The following is an 18,259-nucleotide window of genomic DNA, read 5'->3' on the forward strand; positions in this document are numbered from 1 at the left end:
GCACTTCATGCTTCCATCTGCTGAAAAGCTTTATGGAGATGAAGATTTCATTTTTCAGCACGACCTGGCACCTGCTCATAGTGCCAAAACCACTGGTAAATGGTTTACTGACCATGGTATTACTGTGCTCAATTGGCCTGCCAACTCTCCTGACCTGAACCCCATAAAGAATCTGTGGGATATTGTGAAGAGAAAGTTGAGAGACGCAAGACCCAACACTCTGGATAAGCATCCTGGGCCTCCATAACACCTCAGCAGTGCCACAGGCTGATTGCCTCCATGCCACGCCGCATTGAAGCAGTCATTTCTGCAAAAGGATTCCCGACCAAGTATTGAGTGCATAACTGAACATAATTATTTGAAGGTTGACTTTTTTTGTATTAAAAACACTTTTCTTTTATTGGTTGGATGAAATATGCTAATTTTTTAAGATAGGAATTTTGGGTTTTCATGAGCTGTATGCCAAAATCATCAATATTAAAACAATAAAAGGCTTGAACAACTTCAGTTGTGTGTAATGAATCTAAAATATATGAAAGTCTAATGTTTATCAGTACATTCCAGAAAATAATGAACTTTATCACAATATGCTAATTTTTTGAGAAGGACCTGTATTTACATTATTTAAAGTTGTGTATTTTGAGTCTTTTATGAAAATAAAAAAATAAAAAAAGAAATAGAATCTGTCAACCTAGCTAGAGTCAGTGTTGCCAACTTAGCGACTTTGTCGCTATATTTAGCGACTTTTCAAATCCCTCTAGCGACAATTTTTTAAAAAAGCGACTAGCGACAAATCTGGCGACTTTTTCTTGTGTTACTGGAGACTTTTGGAGACTCTGATGTGTCTGTACTGACTCTCCTTAACTTGCCACAGCAGCTGCCGCGCCCCCCCTCCCCCCTCTAGCTGCAATTACAGCAGGAGATGCTCACTCCTACGAGTCTCGACTGCAAATGAATTGCCCATGTGCGAATCCGCCGTTAAGTGATCCCGCCCTGGCTTGTAAGCGGGATGTAAATTTAAAATATCCTGTTCCGATGCATATTAAAAAATGTTCTTTGTCTAAAATAAATTGCTGCATTTGACTCAAACAGCCTCATTACTTACCTCATCCACTGTGTGTGTGCTTCTCTGTGACTTTAGCATAAACATATAGCTCCCTAGTTCATCATGTCTCAGTCAAAACTATACTCTCAAAAATTCAGAAAGGAGTGGGAATCAAATCCTGAATTCAACGGATGGTTGAAGCCTTTTATTGGAGATAATACACGGGCATACTGCCTGTATTGCAAGACTGATTTTTATGCCAAACTTTGCGATATAAAAAAACACGTCAACTCAGAAACATACACAAAAGGCAAAGCCTTACAATAGTCTTACACAAAACAAACTGCCATTTATGGTAAAAAAAAGACTTTTCAAAAAAAGCTGAAGCCACCATGACATTAGTTATCGCTGAACACTGTTTTATGCTGGCATGTGATCACATTGGAGAAGCATGTAAAGCTGCTTTTTCACACTGTGCAGTGTGCATTATGCAAATTATGTGATGACATCATCTAGCGACTTCTAGCGACTTCTACGACAGCCAATAGCTACTTTCCTTACTGACGAGTTGGCAACACTGGCTAGAGTGTCAGTTAAACCCACTGGTTGGGTCAAATGAACCGAGAATTTTTGGTTGAATGGTAAAACCCAGCACTTGGGTCAAAATAACCCAGCGCATATTCTGTCCAATAGTGACTGTTTTATCTGTTGCAAATGTGAGATAGAAAGTCAAACACAGCAAATGTCACCACCATTTTTTTGTTTGTTGTTTTGCTTGTTAGCTTTTTTGCTTGTTGTTTTGTTTGTTTGCTTGTTTGTTTGTTGTTTTGTTTGTTTGCTTGTTTGTTTAAGGAACCCAGGATTAATTTTCATGGACCTGATAATGCAAAGACCTGAGAGGGGTTTAGTGTTACTGCCCAACAATAAACCTGTGGGATCACATGGGCATTATTTGCCTCCCCACAAACTACAACTGCATGTTGTAGAGATGTGTGTGTGTGTGTGTGTGTGTGTGTGTGTGTGTGTGTGTTGCAGGTTTGCTCTCAGAGACTCTGTGCTCTTTAACTTTGGAGGCAGACGCTGGAGATAAAGTCACTATTTGGTGCCAACATGACCTGACTGATACAGGCTACATCTACTGGTTTAAACACACGAGTGATTCAGTTCCACTTCTTATTGGGTGTAAACAGTTTTTTACATCAGCTCCATCAGAAACGTGTTACTCCTTTACTGAGAGTGAGAGAATAGTGATGGCTGTTCATGACAAGAACACGTCTCTCACCATCACTGCAGTAAATGTCTCTGATACAGGACTCTATTACTGCAGCTACATGGAAAAGAATCAGATTCCATTTAGTGATTCAGTTTACTTAAGAGTGAAAGGTAAATTAATATCAAGTAAATAGTTATAAAGTGAATAGTTGTAGTAACTTCAGTTATATAGTATAAATAATCTTTTGTGATCCAGAGTTCAGATTCTCCTGCTGTGTCCTTCATGCTGACTGCTGCGTTTGGTGTAGTGATTGTGATTGTGATTCTTCTCAGTGTCCTAATCTTCATCATACTAAGGCACAAAGGTAAAAGATAGATAGATGGATAGATGGATAGATAGATAGATAGATAGATAGATAGATAGATAGATAGATATCCAGCTGCACTGGGAAATTTGCTACGTAGGGCCAAAGTATTTTTTATGATAAAAAATAAAAGATAAAAAAATAATTTAAAAAAGAGAGCACCATATTTTTATATATTAAATTATACTCAAACTATTTTTGGTGTTCAAATAACTGAAGTAATAATTCACTTATTTTAAATTAGGATCTAAGGATCTAATCTAAGGTTGTGAAAAATGTATGTGATGCTATTAAGCTGATAAAACATCTTTTTAAAAATATATTATTATTATTAGTTGTAGTAGTAGTAGTAGTAGAATAAAAATCAGTTCACAATATTCTTTGGACATGTCATTATTCTGTCTGCCCTGTTTTCCACCCTGTCACTCTCCCCATGTGCTCATGTTTTCCCTAGCTCATCGTTTGTCGATTATCGGTCGATTATCATGTGTTTTTGCCTCAATTCTCTCGCATTTTATTTCTATGCTTTCACATTGCCAAGTTGGTTTTGTTTCCTCGCCTCTCAAATCAGATTGTCGCTTTATTGTTTGATTTCCCGCCTTTGATCTTGCGTCTTCCTGTTTTTGACCATGGCTTTTGTTTTACGTAAAATTTTTTGGATAGTCGCATAGCTGCTTAATTTCCCGGTTACCGATCGAATGCTTCCTCTTTTTGCTACGATGCCACACTTTGCTTAGATGCCATGCTGACTGATCATCTCGGGTTACTTTGCTGTAACCCTGTTCCCTAAAAAAGCGAGAATGAAATGCTGCATGAAAACGCTATGGGAATGTCTCTCTGTTCCCCAGTTGTGAAGCGCATATGTGTCAAACACGGAAAAACTTTGGCTTATATAACCTCGGTCAGGCGACGTCATCCTATAAGGCACACCTGCAGGTTATAAATAGAACAAAACCGGAAACATCTTCAGGTCAATTTTTGTCTAAAAGGACATCCAGTCACGCCCGCAGTGCGGCATTGGAGCGCAACATCTTGTTCCCGCTTTTTTAGGAAAGTAGCAAAGTAACCCGAGACGTTCCCTTTCGAAAGCTACACTCGATGCTGCGTGAAAACGCTATGGGAACGAGAATACCAATGCCACTGCACTGCGAGTGTCTGGACCTCCAGGGTTGTGTAGTGTGCGCACAGTCCCCCAAGAAGTCTCAGTCATAATTCTGTGATGCTGGAATTGCATGGACATCCAACTATAAAATGACAAATGTGTGCGAAGAGGACCAACCTGCCACATCACACACTTTCTGCGGATGCAGAATAGCTTTGACCAGCCCAGGGGCAAAGGCTAAGCAAGATGGGGAGGCTGACAAAGCCTGCAAATCTCTTATTCTCTTCAGAGAAGTAACAGCCATAAGAAAAACCATCTTACGGGTCAGAAGCCTGAAAGTCGCTGACTCTAGTGGTTTAAAAGGGGTGTCAACCAACCCTTCTGGCACAATAGCTAGATCCCAAGAAGGGACTGTCGCTCTGGACCGCTTACTTCCACGAATAAGTGGGCAACTAAAGGGTGCTTTCCACAGAAACCCTATCAGTCAGGGCATGACAAGCCGAAATAGTGGCTATGTACATTCTGAGAATACTAGGGCATAAGCCTGAGGTCAATTTTCTTGTCGAAACTCCAGCACTGAAACAATTTGGCAGTGGATTGGGTCTACATCTTTTACTATGCACCAATTTGCAATACACTCCATTTGACGCCATAAGTTCTTTTAGTGGAGGGAGTCCTAGCACTTAGTATAGTTTTAATTACACTGGCTGGAAGACCAGCTTCTCTTCACTGGTCCCCCTCAGGGGCCAGACATGAAGGTAGAAGAGCTCGGGCCGGGGATGGAATGTCTTCCCCTGAGCCTGGGACAGAAGCTCCCTTCTCACAGGAGAGATATTAGATCTAAACACCACACACTGGTCGGCCAACGGGGCGCTATTAATAAAAGGCACAAGAATTGGTGACAGACCTTCGCCAGGACTCCCGAGAGCAGAGCTATGGGAGGAAATGCATAAGACGCAGTCTGGGCCACGTATGGGCCATCGCGTTTAGACCCAGAGGAGCTGGAGGACTGACTACTTCGTGCTACTACTTTCATGCAGCATCGAGTGTGGGGTTTCCAAACCCTGTGTGTCACAGCTGGACAGCAAGTCTGCTCCCATATTCATATGCCCTGGAATGTAAATCGTCCTGAGGGACAGGAACTTGTCTTGTGTCCCAAGGCAGAATCTGGTGCACTAGCTTTTCCCAGCGGCGTGAGCACAGTCTGCCCAGGTGATTATTTACGAGACTACCGTAGTGTTGTCCACCTGCACTAGGACATGGTAGCTTCTCAGCTGCTGGTGGGAGTATTTCAGGGCCAGAAGAGTCATCGTTTCGAGGCAATTGATGTGCCACGTGAGAAGATGACCATTTTTTATATAAGGGTGTTAACTTTTCACTGGAGATCGCTGCTCCCCGAAACACCAGTGGTGGCGGAGATTGAACCACTCCAGAGGGGGCCAGGAAGGAATTTATATTCCTTATTGGAATTTTTACGCGCCTTCGCATCAACGACATTTGAACAAATCAATGTCAAAAGCACAAAAACACGGGATGAATACGGCTTATGAGTTAGCTCATTATGGAGGTTGCCAAAGAAGGGGAGGGAGCATCGTTGAGGCCTCTTCTCCAGCCACCCGACAGAAACCTGTCGTCTAACTTTGAGCGTTTGGGGAATTTTTATTTAATTTTATTTTTACGGCGAATCGAGGTGTAAGCGTTTGACCGCGCGTTACCACCTCTAATAACTCCTGATATGTTTGCTCAACGCTAGAGGAGCACTTTGAAGTGATAGTTTCCATCTCCGGGAAAGCGAGAGAGGAAGTTTCTTCCGCCCCTTTACAAGAAAAATGAAACCATTCATTTGGAGAAGTGGTCGGTAAAGGCTCATGATCTGGCGAGAGAAAAAGGAAAGATTTCCCAGGAATGTGCCGCGGCTCGTGGTTTCATTTTAAAAAAGGCGAGCTGAGCGCGAGAGACTTTAATAGGGAGGAGATCGCAATACTCACATCCTCCCTCAAGCCCGAGGATAGCGTGCTCTTCCCCCAAACACTGAAAACAGAAAGCGCGTAGATCGCCCTCAGCGAGATATCTTTTACACAGAGGCATGGATCTCCTGTCTAACTCCGCCATCTTTCTGGTGAGTAATAAGACACTTTCTATTTTCGATTTCTTTTTGCTTTGAAAAATGCTTGCACGCACACACATACACAATGCGGTCCTTGAAGACAAAAAGACCTGAGGATGTTTCCAGTTCAGTCATATTTATAACCTGCAGGTGCACCTTATCGTATGACGTCACCTGACAGAGGTTATATATGCCAAGATTTGGCGTGTTTGATACAAACATGCTTCACAACTGGCAACACAGAAAGATGTTCCCATAGAGTTTTTTCATGCAGCATCGAGTATAGCTTTTGAAAGGGAACCTCCTGTGCTTCACCCTCGCTTCAGCATTCCGAACACGTTGCGATCATTCATCTAATGTGATATATTAGTTGCAATAAGTGAAGCCCCTTTTAAGAGAGCAAAGACGTTGAGGGTTAAGTTGAGGTTAATCCGTAAGCATGGTATTAGTTTTCATTGTTATGCTGACGATACACAGTTATATGTCTCAGCAAAACCTGATGAGAAAAAACAGCTTACTAAAATTGAGCAATGTGTGCAGGACATAAGAAATTGGATGCTAATTAACTTCCTTCTGCTAAATCCGGATAAGACAGAAGTTCTAGTCATAGGACCGCATACAGCTAGGAGTAAAATTTTAGATCACACCGTAACTTTAGATGGCCTTTCTGTTCCATCAAATGCAACAGTGAAAGACCTTGGTGTGATTATTGATTCCAGCCTTTCATTTGAAGCACATGTAGATAATATTACCAGGATAGCATTCTTTCACCTCAGAAATATTGCCAGAATAAGAAATTTATTGTCGCTAAACGACGCAGAAAAACTAGTTCATGCTTTTATCACCTCTAGGTTGGACTATTGTAATGCCTTACTGTCTGGTTGTTCAGCTAGATGCATAAATAAGCTTCAGCTAGTCCAGAATGCAGCAGCAAGAGTCCTCACCAGAACCAGAAGATATGAGCACATCACCCCTATCTTATCCTCACTCCATTGGCTCCCTGTGAAATTTCGCATTGATTTTAAAATACTACTCTTGACATATAAAGCATTAAATGGTCTCGCGCCGCAGTACCTGAGCGAACTGCTAGTGTCTTACGATCCGCCACGCCTACTTCGATCAAAGGATGCAGGCTGCTTGTCAGTACCGCGTATTATGAAAAATACAGCTGGGGGCAGAGCTTTTTCTTACAAAGCCCCAAAGTTATGGAATAGTCTTCCAAATAGTGTTCGGGACTCAGACACAGTCTCAGTGTTTAAGTCCAGGCTAAAAACCTATTTATTTAGCCAAGCATTTTTATAAATAGATTTGCCATAGGTAAAGGAGCAGATCTGGGGGACTCATGGACGTAGAGTATTATGGTGAACTGGTATGTTTGGATGCTGTCTTCCTCACTCTCATTGATCACTCAGGTTTGCTGACGGTGAGGTGATGGTTTGCTTTACATGTCAGGAAGCCCTCATGTTTGTGTTTCCTTCTGGCTCTCCCTTTTAGTTATGCTGTCATAGTTAGTCCTGCCGGAGTCTCTGCTTGCACTCTACAGTTAATATACATTCACATTATACATTGTGTAACTGTGACCATACCTAACTGCCATCTCTCCTCTTCTTCTCTTTTCCCCCCTCTTTCCTTTTCCTCTCTGTCCTCCTGTCCCCCCCTTTTACTCTTTCTCTCTCTCTCTCTGTCGAGCTACACATGTTGTTCCTGAGCTGCCAGTGATCCAGACTCCCTCTGCCCTCCGGACCAGTCTGACCCATCCTGGTGCCCCGCTTCTGGCTGAAGATCTCGTCACATGGATGCCCCGTGTGTCTCTCTGGGATGCGTCTGGTGTCTGGGAATGATTCTCTCTACCTAGAAAATGGTTCTGGCCTTGACTGGTGTTGGCAACTGTTTCTCTGGGGACTTGACAGTTCGATAGTTCATGACTGGAACTTCTTACAAGTCTACCTGGGTCTTCAATAACTACCTGGACTCCATATTAACATCAATTAACATCAGCTATTATAGCTGAAATGCCTCCCACCCTACACACTGTATAAATGCAGATCATTTACTGCTTTCTGTTTCACCCAAATGAGGATGGGTTCCCTGTTGAGTCTGGTTCCTCTCAAGGTTTCTTCCTATTACCATCTCAGGGAGTTTTTCCTTGCCACTGTCGCCCTCGGCTTGCTCACCAGGGACAAACTGACCATTTTGATTCATACAAATTCACATTTCATACAAACTTAAATAATTCTTTTGACTATGTAAAGCTGCTTTGCGGCAATGAAAATTGCTAAAAGCGCTATACAAATAAAATTGAATTGAATTGAATTGAATTAAGTGATAAGTGTTATGTTAAGTGATACCCACTAGGAAATGGGGATATTTTAGTTAGATTACTAGAAGTGCTGGTTGAAGTTGCATATTCTGCTCAGTAAAGAGTTTCCAAACATCTCAGCCTCCTGTCATTTAAGTATCTTAGAAGAATGCTTATTTTACACTGATAAACTATCAATAAAGTACCTTGTTAAAATATTGATTACACTTGCAATGACCTTTTTGGCACTGACCAATAAGATCAAGGTAACACCAGTCACACAAAAACTTTAATCTAGATCGATTTAGCCTTTTTCTATAAGTAAATTATAAAAGAAAGTTTAGCCTGGATACTTGTAGATATTCTTACATTTTTGTAGAAACTGAAATTGTTGTGTTTGTGTTGTGCTTGCAGGAGATCGTTCACTGCTTTCAGTGCTGTTAACACTAAATGTCTTTTAAAAACCAATTAAACTGTTTCCTTAAATACCATTCATGCTCATCAGGAGAAATAAAATATAATAAAAATGGCAAATTAAAAGCGAGTGTTTATCCCTTTTTTTCTATTTATTTCTCAGTTGTGCACAAATAATAGCATAACAGATAACATTAAATATTAGAAAATGTATTTACATATTTTTATAGTGACAAAAAAGTGACAAACAGGTGTCGATCTTAATCTAGGAGCTCCCGCGGTGTATTTCCGCACAAATTAAGGCCTGCTAAAGAAACTATAACTTAAGCTGCATTCATGGGGTATTAACAGGTTTAACAGTGAGACTTTTAATTACAATGCACATAACCAATTATTTAGTGATGTTAAAGTTGCTACACTTATGCTACTACTACTATTCTGGAAGTTGAGTCATGTCAGCTGACTTCTTTCTTGTAAGGTAGAAACATTTCAGGACTCCTACAAGTGGCTTCTTCAGTCTGAGGGAAGTTGATAAATTCTTAATTTGAGTCCTTCAAGGTCAAATGATCCTCCCCTGTCTGAAAAGGCTTGTTTTGTGAGCAGTGGAGAAGGTGAGACTAGGAGGGAGAATCTTTAGAGAGTGAGATGAAAATGTACAGATTTTGGACAGAGAGGACAGATGGTTTGATAAAGGGGTAAAATAAGCAATTGTTGCACAAATGGAAAATTCCTCTCTAAAGAGAGTTGGAGGTCTTAGGCACAGCCTGTCTCCTAACTTTCATGCTGCCCTTTCATCCATCTTGTGGAAGATCGAGACCCTTTCACAAGTCCACCAGGAAAGCCACACTTAAGGACTCCTCTTATTCTCTAGTCGATACACTTTTACGACTCTCCTTAATCTCTCTCTATTGCTGTTTCTTCTTAATACGTCTCCCCACTACCACTCTTAATTTTTTCTCCTACTCTCAAATTCCCCACTCTCCACATAACAAGCCTTTTCACAGGGGAGGACTCTTTGACCTTTGAGGACTCAAATATGAGGAACTTACCAAATAAGGGTAAGATGGCGCCGGTGAGGTCGGCTGCCGTCACGACTGCTCCGACCACCTTTTCTTTGTTTTTGTTCTTTAAGTTAGTTTACAGCGTTTTAAAACCGGCAAAATTACCACCATGGGGTACATTAGTTATGATAGAGACACTCTTGTTTCTATTGGTATACAAAGTACTTACAATTCGACGTTTTTAACTCCGGATCCGAGCTGGCCGAGTGAGATCCTGAGGGACAACAAAGGACGCGACGCGAAGCGGCGGCCCCGAGGGAAACGAGCCGGCGTCAGGAACAGGCTGAGAGCTTGTGCACACCGCACACCTCTGCCTAGCATCCTGCTCGCCAACGTCCAGTCACTGGAAAACAAGCTCGATGACCTCAGGGCCAGGATAAAGTTCCAGAGAGACATTCGGGACTGCAATCTCCTCTGCTTCACCGAGACATGGCTGAACCCAGCGGTGCCGGACCACGCCATCCAGCCGGCCGAGTTCTTCTCGGTTCACCGCATGGACAGGACGCGGGACTCGGGGAAGTCAAGGGGAGGCGGCGTGTGTTTAATGGTGAACAGCAGCTGGTGCAACAGCGCGAGCGTTGTTCCTCTCACACGCTCCTGCACACCAAACCTGGAACTACTGTCCATCATGTGTCGTCCTTTTTACCTTCCTCGGGAGTTTACATCGGTCATAATCAGCGCCGTTTATATTCCACCACAAGCGGACACGGACACTGCCTTATGCGAGCTGCATGAGGCACTCACACAGCACCAGACACAACACCGGGACGCTGCGCTTATTGTGGCGGGGGACTTTAATAGTGCCAACCTCAAACGTGCAGCGCCAAACTTTTATCAGCACATCACCTGCCCCATCAGGGGCGAAAGGACACTGGATCATTGCTACACCACAGTCAAGGACGGTTACAAGGCACAATCTTGTCCACCGTTTGGTAAATCCGACCATGCCGCCATCTTCCTCATGCCAAAATACAAACAAAGGCTGAAACAGGAAGTTCCGGTTCAGAGGGAGGTCGCGCGCTGGACGGACCAATCGGTGGCCGCGTTACAGGACGCACTCGATGACGCAGACTGGGACATGTTCAGAAACAGCTCCGATGGTGACGTCAGCGTGTTTACGGAAGCGGTTGTGGGATTCATCGGGAAATTAGCGGACGATACCGTAGAAAAAAAGACTATTAAAACGTTTCCCAACCAGAAGCCGTGGGTGGATAAAACCATCCGCGACGCTCTGAGATCTCGCACCGCTGCCTACAACACGGGACTCGCGTCGGGGGACATGGAACCGTACAAGGCTGCGTCATACAGCGTCCGGAAGGCGGTGAAAGAGGTGAAGCAGCGCTACGGGAGGAAACTAGAGTCACAACTCCAACAGAGTGACTCTAGGAGCCTGTGGCAGGGACTAAGGACAATAACGGATTATAAAGCACCAACATCCGGTATGATAAACGCAGACGTGTCTCTGGCAGACGAGCTGAACACTTTCTATGCTCGCTTCGAGGCTGCAGCTAAGGACGCTAGCGATGCTAATGCTAGCGGCGCTAACGGCTGCAGACAGGAAGTCACTGCCAGCACCGGAAGCGCGTTCATCATCACCGAGCATGACGTGAGGAGAGCCTTCAAGAGAGTGAACACCAGGAAAGCAGCAGGACCAGACGGCATCTCAGGCCGTATTCTCAGAGCCTGCGCAGACCAGCTAGCACCTGTGTTCACTGAGATATTTAACATCTCTTTATCTCAGTCGGTGATCCCCACATGCTTCAAAGAGTCCATTATTGTTCCTGTCCCAAAGAAACCTCATCCTGCTTCCCTCAATGATTATCGCCCTGTAGCCCTCACTTCAGTAGTGATGAAGTGCTTTGAACGCCTGGTCAGAGACTTCATCATCTCTTCACTACCAGACACACTCGACCCACTACAGTTTGCTTATCGTCCAAACCGTTCCACGGACGATGCAATCTCTCATCTCCTCCATACATCTCTCACTCACCTGGACACTCGGAGGGGGAATTATGTGAAAATGCTCTTCATCGACTACAGCTCTGCATTTAATACCATAATTCCCTCCACACTTACCACCAAGCTGGAGCACCTGGGACTCAGCTCATCTATGTGTCAGTGGATCTCCAACTTCCTAACTGGCAGACCACAGGCAGTAAGGATGGGCGGACATGTCTCAGCCTCCCTCACTCTCAGCACTGGAGCCCCCCAGGGTTGTGTTCTGAGCCCCCTGCTGTACTCTCTGTACACCCACGACTGCGTGGCCACTACCAGCTCCACCACCATCATCAAGTTTGCTGACGACACTGTTGTGGTGGGCCTGATCACGAACAACGATGAGACGGCCTACCTGGAGGAGGTTGGAAATCTGGAGAACTGGTGCCAGAGAAACAATCTCCTCCTGAACGTCAGTAAGACAAAGGAGCTGATAGTGGACTTTAGTACAAAGCAGGTGAGGAACTACCAGACCCCCGTCATCAACAGGAGCCAGATACCTCGGTGTTCACATCACGCAGGACCTGGCATGGTCCTGTCACATCAACACCGTGGTAAAAAAGGCCCGACAGCGTCTCTACCACCTCAGACGCTTGAGAGACTTTAGACTGCCCTCCAAGGTGCTCAGGAACTTCTACTCCTGCACCATCGAGAGCATCCTGACGGGAAATATCACGACCTGGTTCGGAAACAGCACCATGCAGGACAGACGAGCTCTACAGAGGGTGGTGCGATCAGCTGAGCGCATCATCCGCATCGAGCTCCCTGACCTGCAATCGATTTACAGCAAGCGGTGCTTGACCAAGGCCAGGAAGATCGTGAAGGACCTCAGCCACCCCAATAACGGACTGTTGCGGTCTGGGAAGCGATTCCGCTCCTTGAAGGCCAACACAGAGAGACTGAGGAGGAGCTTCTTCCCGCAGGCGATAAGGTCTCTCAACCACAACCACACCACTATGCAGAGCTACACAATATTTTCATAATTGGTCAAATCTATCAATCTTCTTACATCCATGAACACTATGGACAATTACACGCTCACCTTCCTTCATATATACACTACATGTCGTACGTTACATCCTGGACCATTGCACAAAGACACTTTAATAACCTTGCACACCTACCTTCACAACTACACTACATTTTACAGTTTTACGTTTACATCCTGGACCAGTGCACAAAGACACTTTAATAACCTCTGCACTAAGACACTTTGCTCTATGCATATTTGCACACACCGTACAGTATATTTCAATTTGCACAGTATATTTCTATTTTGTACATCATATTTCTATTTTTATTTTTAGTTCTATTTTTTTCCTAGCACATTTCTATTTTTATTTTTAGTTCTATTTTTCCTAGTTTAATTCAATTTTTTAATTTAATTTCTATTGTATTTCTTTTATTCATATTTATTTCTTATTTGTAAAATTTAACTCTCTTTTAGGGTCAATGGCAGTCGTATAATGCATTTCACTACATTTTGTACTGTGTATGTTTGTGTATGTGACAAATAAAATTTGAATTTTGAATTTGAATTTGAAATTACCTTAGACTGGATGAGTAGTGAAATGTTTCTACCTAACAAAAAATCCCAGTTGAATTGACTCAACTTCCAGATAACCTTACCTTCATGACAAAAAATCTTTACAGACATATTACTACTACTACTACTACTACTACTACTAATAATAATAATAATAATAATAAATTTCTCTCTGTTGTATTGCTTTAGGTCATGGAGCATCGAAAAATGAGGTAAACCTGACTACAAAGATATATTTTTTCCATTTACATACAGATGCCAGGATGGATGCTAATGCAGTTTCGAATTTCTCTTCATAAAACAGAAATTCTCAGTGACCGGTGGGCCGTAGCTGGTGTTTGTGGTGTTTGCAGTAGTTCCATTAAAAGTGTGTCATAGGCGTTCCCCAACTAAGTAACAGTCGGCAGCGTCATTTTTAAAGTGAAAAATGCCACCTAAAAAATTATAATGTGGGTGTGTCACTGGCGGTACACATGGAGTGTACCATTGGGCAGCTCACAGGAGAATTAAGGCCTGTGAAACATTGGAGCACCATGAGGAGAAGCAATGAGTTTACCGCACACTCTATTCGAGGGTAATGTAGCCAGCAGGCATCAGGGTCTGCACACGGACAAAACTGCAATACTGCTGGTCATTTACAGTCAGATGAATGTGTAGTATGGGCTTCAGAGTTTCATTAAAATTACTCAGGTAGAGTTGATCAGAAAAAACAGAACCCAAAAAGCAAAAATAAAGATTAACAACTAAGGCAAATGGTGGCATTATTTCAAGAGCAAGCTGAGCAATACTTAGCAGTGAAACTGTGAACCTGTCAATCTTGTGTGTGTTGTGTGGGAATTTTAAACAGATATACATGATTAGAAGTTAAATTAAATTTAGGTGACTGTGAGCATAAAGTGTTATGGGTGTTGTAATATGTGGTGGTCATGTTAATAGTGGGTTTTTGATTTTCAGCAATTACAATCTTTAACTGATCCTAAAGAGCAGAAAGGATTTAATTAACCTTAAATTGTTCCATCAGCTTTAATGCTAAATTATCTTCACCACAAGGGTTTAAACCATGCATTAGCCCAATACAGACATACAGAAATATTATCCTAGGTTTACATGATTTATTATTTATATTTGTTGATCTTTGTGTCCTCTGTGTCTTTGCAGGATCCTGAAGCAGACTCAGTACATTATGCTGCACTACATCTTTCAAAGAAAGAAAACAAGAGGGCAAATAAATGCAATGAAATGGTGTATACAGATGTTGTATATTCTTCAGTTGGACAAACTAATGTGCATACATAATGTTATGTATCATTTTCTGTTTATGAATTAGTAACTTTTTTCGTTGTATAACCTCGGTAAAGCAGGCTATCACAATTACAGAATATGGTAGTGTATCATTTTTTGAGTTTAAGGATTTGGTTCTTTAAAAAAAATATGATTAGGTTGCATGAAATACTCACAGGGAGTTTTTCCTTGCTACCGTCATCCTCGGCTTGCTCATCAGGGACAATCTGATCATTTTGAATCTTAAACATTCACGTTGCATACAAACTTCCATAATCTTCATTGTGTAAAGCTGCTTTGTGACAAGGACAATTGATAGAAGTGCTATACAAATAAAATTTTATTGAATTGAATTATAATATTTTTTCACATAAGTTGAAAGTAATTAGACTAGATTTTTAGGTACACAAATTATTTTCGTAAAGAATCTAACCTGAGGTAGATACTGTTGAATGTTTAGACTTGTTCCTTGTTGTCATTAAACTTACACATATAAAATTTCTTTTAGTTCCTTTTAGTAAATGTTGTATTATAATTTTATTTGACAAACTTTTACAAATGTAACAAAATGTAAAATGAGAAGTTGTTGATTGTTTCCACTTGGTTCCACTGTTACTGAACCATCATAAATTTAACTTTTATTGGCTGGTAATTTTCTTTAAAATTTAAGGTAAAAGTCAACGTCTTTATGGTTTTTCTTGTTTTTCCTGTCACTATACAGTACCTTCACAATGCGAACATTAAATTTTATATGCATTGCAATTTTGACCACACAGTCTTTTTCATGAACATTTAGCTACATGCTTTATTTGAGGGGATTGTTTCTGTTGTCTGTCGCTAAACCTTAATGTATGCAAGATCTGTTAAACGTCAAGGCTATGCGTAAGTATGATGTTGTTTTAGAAACTTTTTAGAAAAACTCGAACACATCTGAGGCAATAGTTGTTGTTCTTGATGGTTTTGTCTTTGATTACAATATACAGTGGAACCTTGGATTGCGAGCATAATTCGTTCTGGAAGTGGCTCGTATTCCAAAACACTCATAAAACTAATTTAATTCTTCCATAAGGGAATGTAAACTCAAATTATAATGGAAACAGCCCAAAAAATAATTACATAAAAATAATTAACACAGAATATAAAGTAAAAATTAAACAAATGAACCTACCTTGATTATATAATTGAAATTAACCTAAACCTGCACTTTACCTTAAAAAAAAAGTACATAAATAAATCCTGACAAATAAGTCTTTGTTTGTGCGCGCAGGAACTCTAAAGTAATCTAAAGTAATCTCTCCCCTCTCCTCTGGCTCATCTTACACAGTTACCCTTCCTCCACTCTTTTCACACACGTGCGCACACACAACGGAAACACTGTTTTATCTCAAAAAATAAACAATAAATCTCTCTAATGACACTTGTTTGAGTGACACACTAACGGAATCACTGCTGTAAAGTAAAAAATTAAACAAATTATTTTCTTCACCCCCTGGTAACGCTCCATTATTCTCCTTCTCTTTAAGAAAATTAAATTCTAACAAGTTCAACACTCCTTAGGTATTCAAAGTGATCCATATTTTTTACGATACTGATTAAATGTATCACTGTAAAAAGTGTGAAAGAGTTAGATTTTGGAAGTTTCTTTTCTAATTTTGACTATGGCCGGTGTTTAGAGTTACTCTATAGCGGTAAGATTTTGGTGTTGAGGAGCCTAATTTAACTCTCCCTGGTGTTGTTTGGACTACCTCATTGCTGCACCTGCTCTGTAGAGCAACAACTTCTCTTGACCGCTTCCCCCATCATTTACTTTACCACAATATGGTCCATGCACCTTATTCGGGGTAAGTGGTGTTTTATTTAATAAAAATGAGTTTGGGGTAGTTTACAGTTTATTTCCCAGTTTAGTTTTGAAAATCACTGGCAGCACCAGCAGCGGTCAGATGTGACTTTAGAGAACTGATCTGTTTACCAAGTCTGGAGTTAACATTACAGCTTACTGTCAGTGTCACAAACTCACAATGTCACTCTTTAACTAAAAAATATTCTAAAAACATTGAAAATACTAATAATGTCACTATTACAAAAGCTGCACTACCCGAGGAAGAGTGTTTAAGTGCTCTCTGAAAATACCTTTAGCACAGGCGGTTTATTTACATTCCAGAATTCCCCAAAACAGTATTTTACACACTCTGTGATGTAGGTTTACTAATATCTTTTATATTTATTACAACTAGATGTTCTGTAAAGTTTATTTATCTTTGTCTTCACTAAATTCTCCTGTTGTCTTTAAGCAGAGCTCCGCTGTGGAGGATTGGGGGGTCAGACGAATGACGGTTGGCCTTTTGGAGCTACTGGAGGAGCCTGAACAAGCTGTTGAGGGAGCTGTAGGAGGGATGACGTCACAGTGCAACAGCTTTAGAATGATGTTTGGTCAGGTCTATATTCTGAACATAGAATTGCAAAACATCTCATACTTTGGGGGAAACAAACACTTCCATTTTAATAGTTTTTAAAATGAATATTTTAATATAAAAGGACCAGATAGAGACTGATAAGCAGCTGGTGTTATCCGGGTATTTTAATTACCTTTAAGGAAAAATATATGTTTTCACCTGTTTTATACAAATTGCTTTTTTAACTTTGAGTAGTTTTGGAAGAATAAACTTTTTAAAGTCATGTGTGCGTGTTTTAATTGTTGGGGGATTGTTTGCGGTATCAAAAAAAAAAAACATTTACTTGAACCAACTACTTAAATGGGCAAAAAATGGGAGACGTCTTTGTTTTAAATAGTCAAAGAGTCGGGCTAATAATAATAATCATTATTATTATTATTAATATTATTATTGGTCATAGAAACTAATGAAAACAACAGTTAAACACTTGATCATATGTATCTGTGCTAGTTTGTACTTATGTATTTTTTCTCAGTATAAATAAATGTTTTGGGTTTTAAGAACTTCATCAAGTTAAGTAAATTAGTTAGGTTAAGCCTTTATTTGTCACATATACACTACAGCACATTGAAATTCCAGCTTCGAATATCCCAGCCTAACTGGGGTCAGAGCGCAGGGTCAGGGGCCTTGCTCAAGGACCCAACAGTGGCAACCTGGTGGAGCTGATCTTCCGATTAGTAACTCAGTACCTTAGCACTCTGACCCACCACTGCCCTGATAAACTTAGAAGGAGTGGAAGGTGAGAAACTTCAGTGGAGAATACTGACTATGACATGGTGCTAATTGCTCTGTGTGGTTTTTTGGCGGGGGAGGGGTTCTTTAGACCTGTCTGCGCAAATGTTTTTGTGTTAAAGCCAACGGAAAAATGCAGGAGTGCACACAGGCACCTCTCCATCCACAAACACTTTAACTGTTGTCGTGTAAAGGTCGGCATGACCAGCGCGCAGCTGTCAGCGATTTCACGTCAGTAAGAGCAAAATAGCTTTTTACTGGCTTTTACTGGTGCGATTTTAAAAATGTAAGCATACAGGGTGATTAACCTCACAGAACTAGGAAAAGTCATGAAAGGAGGGTCCTGGAATTTGATCGAGTGTGAAGTATTATTTTTTTTTTACCCCCTTGCGGTCTAATGACCGCTGCTCGGCGCTTCTAGTGTTAAACCTATGAACACAGCTGTTCAGCATCAGTCCTAAACACAAGCACAGGGTCTGTTTTTGTCCTTAATTAAAAGACATCAATACGTTAATAATTTACACAAAAATAATATTGTTTATTTTGCTGAATAAAAGAATAAGCAAAATTGATGTCTTTTAGACAACGTGTCTTCCTCTGGATCACTTTTCGTCTCTTGCTTTGACCTCTTTAACTGCTTCAGGATG

The 18,259-nt window shown here is 41.2% G+C and overlaps 1 protein-coding gene across 1 annotated transcript; it reads left to right on the forward strand.

Moving 5' to 3' along the window:
* The first annotated feature begins 2,295 nt into the window (after positions 1–2,295).
* LOC128509734 (uncharacterized) lies at positions 2,296–7,414 on the forward strand. Its single transcript, XM_053481569.1, has 2 exons — positions 2,296–2,428; positions 6,202–7,414. Exons 1-2 carry the CDS (start codon positions 2,296–2,298, stop codon positions 7,131–7,133), a joined length of 1,065 nt encoding a protein of 354 aa, XP_053337544.1. The 3' UTR covers positions 7,134–7,414.
* Positions 7,415–18,259: the final 10,845 nt, after the last annotated feature.

This window comes from Clarias gariepinus, chromosome 21 (genome assembly GCF_024256425.1).
Source record: "Clarias gariepinus isolate MV-2021 ecotype Netherlands chromosome 21, CGAR_prim_01v2, whole genome shotgun sequence".
Lineage (NCBI taxonomy): Eukaryota > Metazoa > Chordata > Actinopteri > Siluriformes > Clariidae > Clarias > Clarias gariepinus.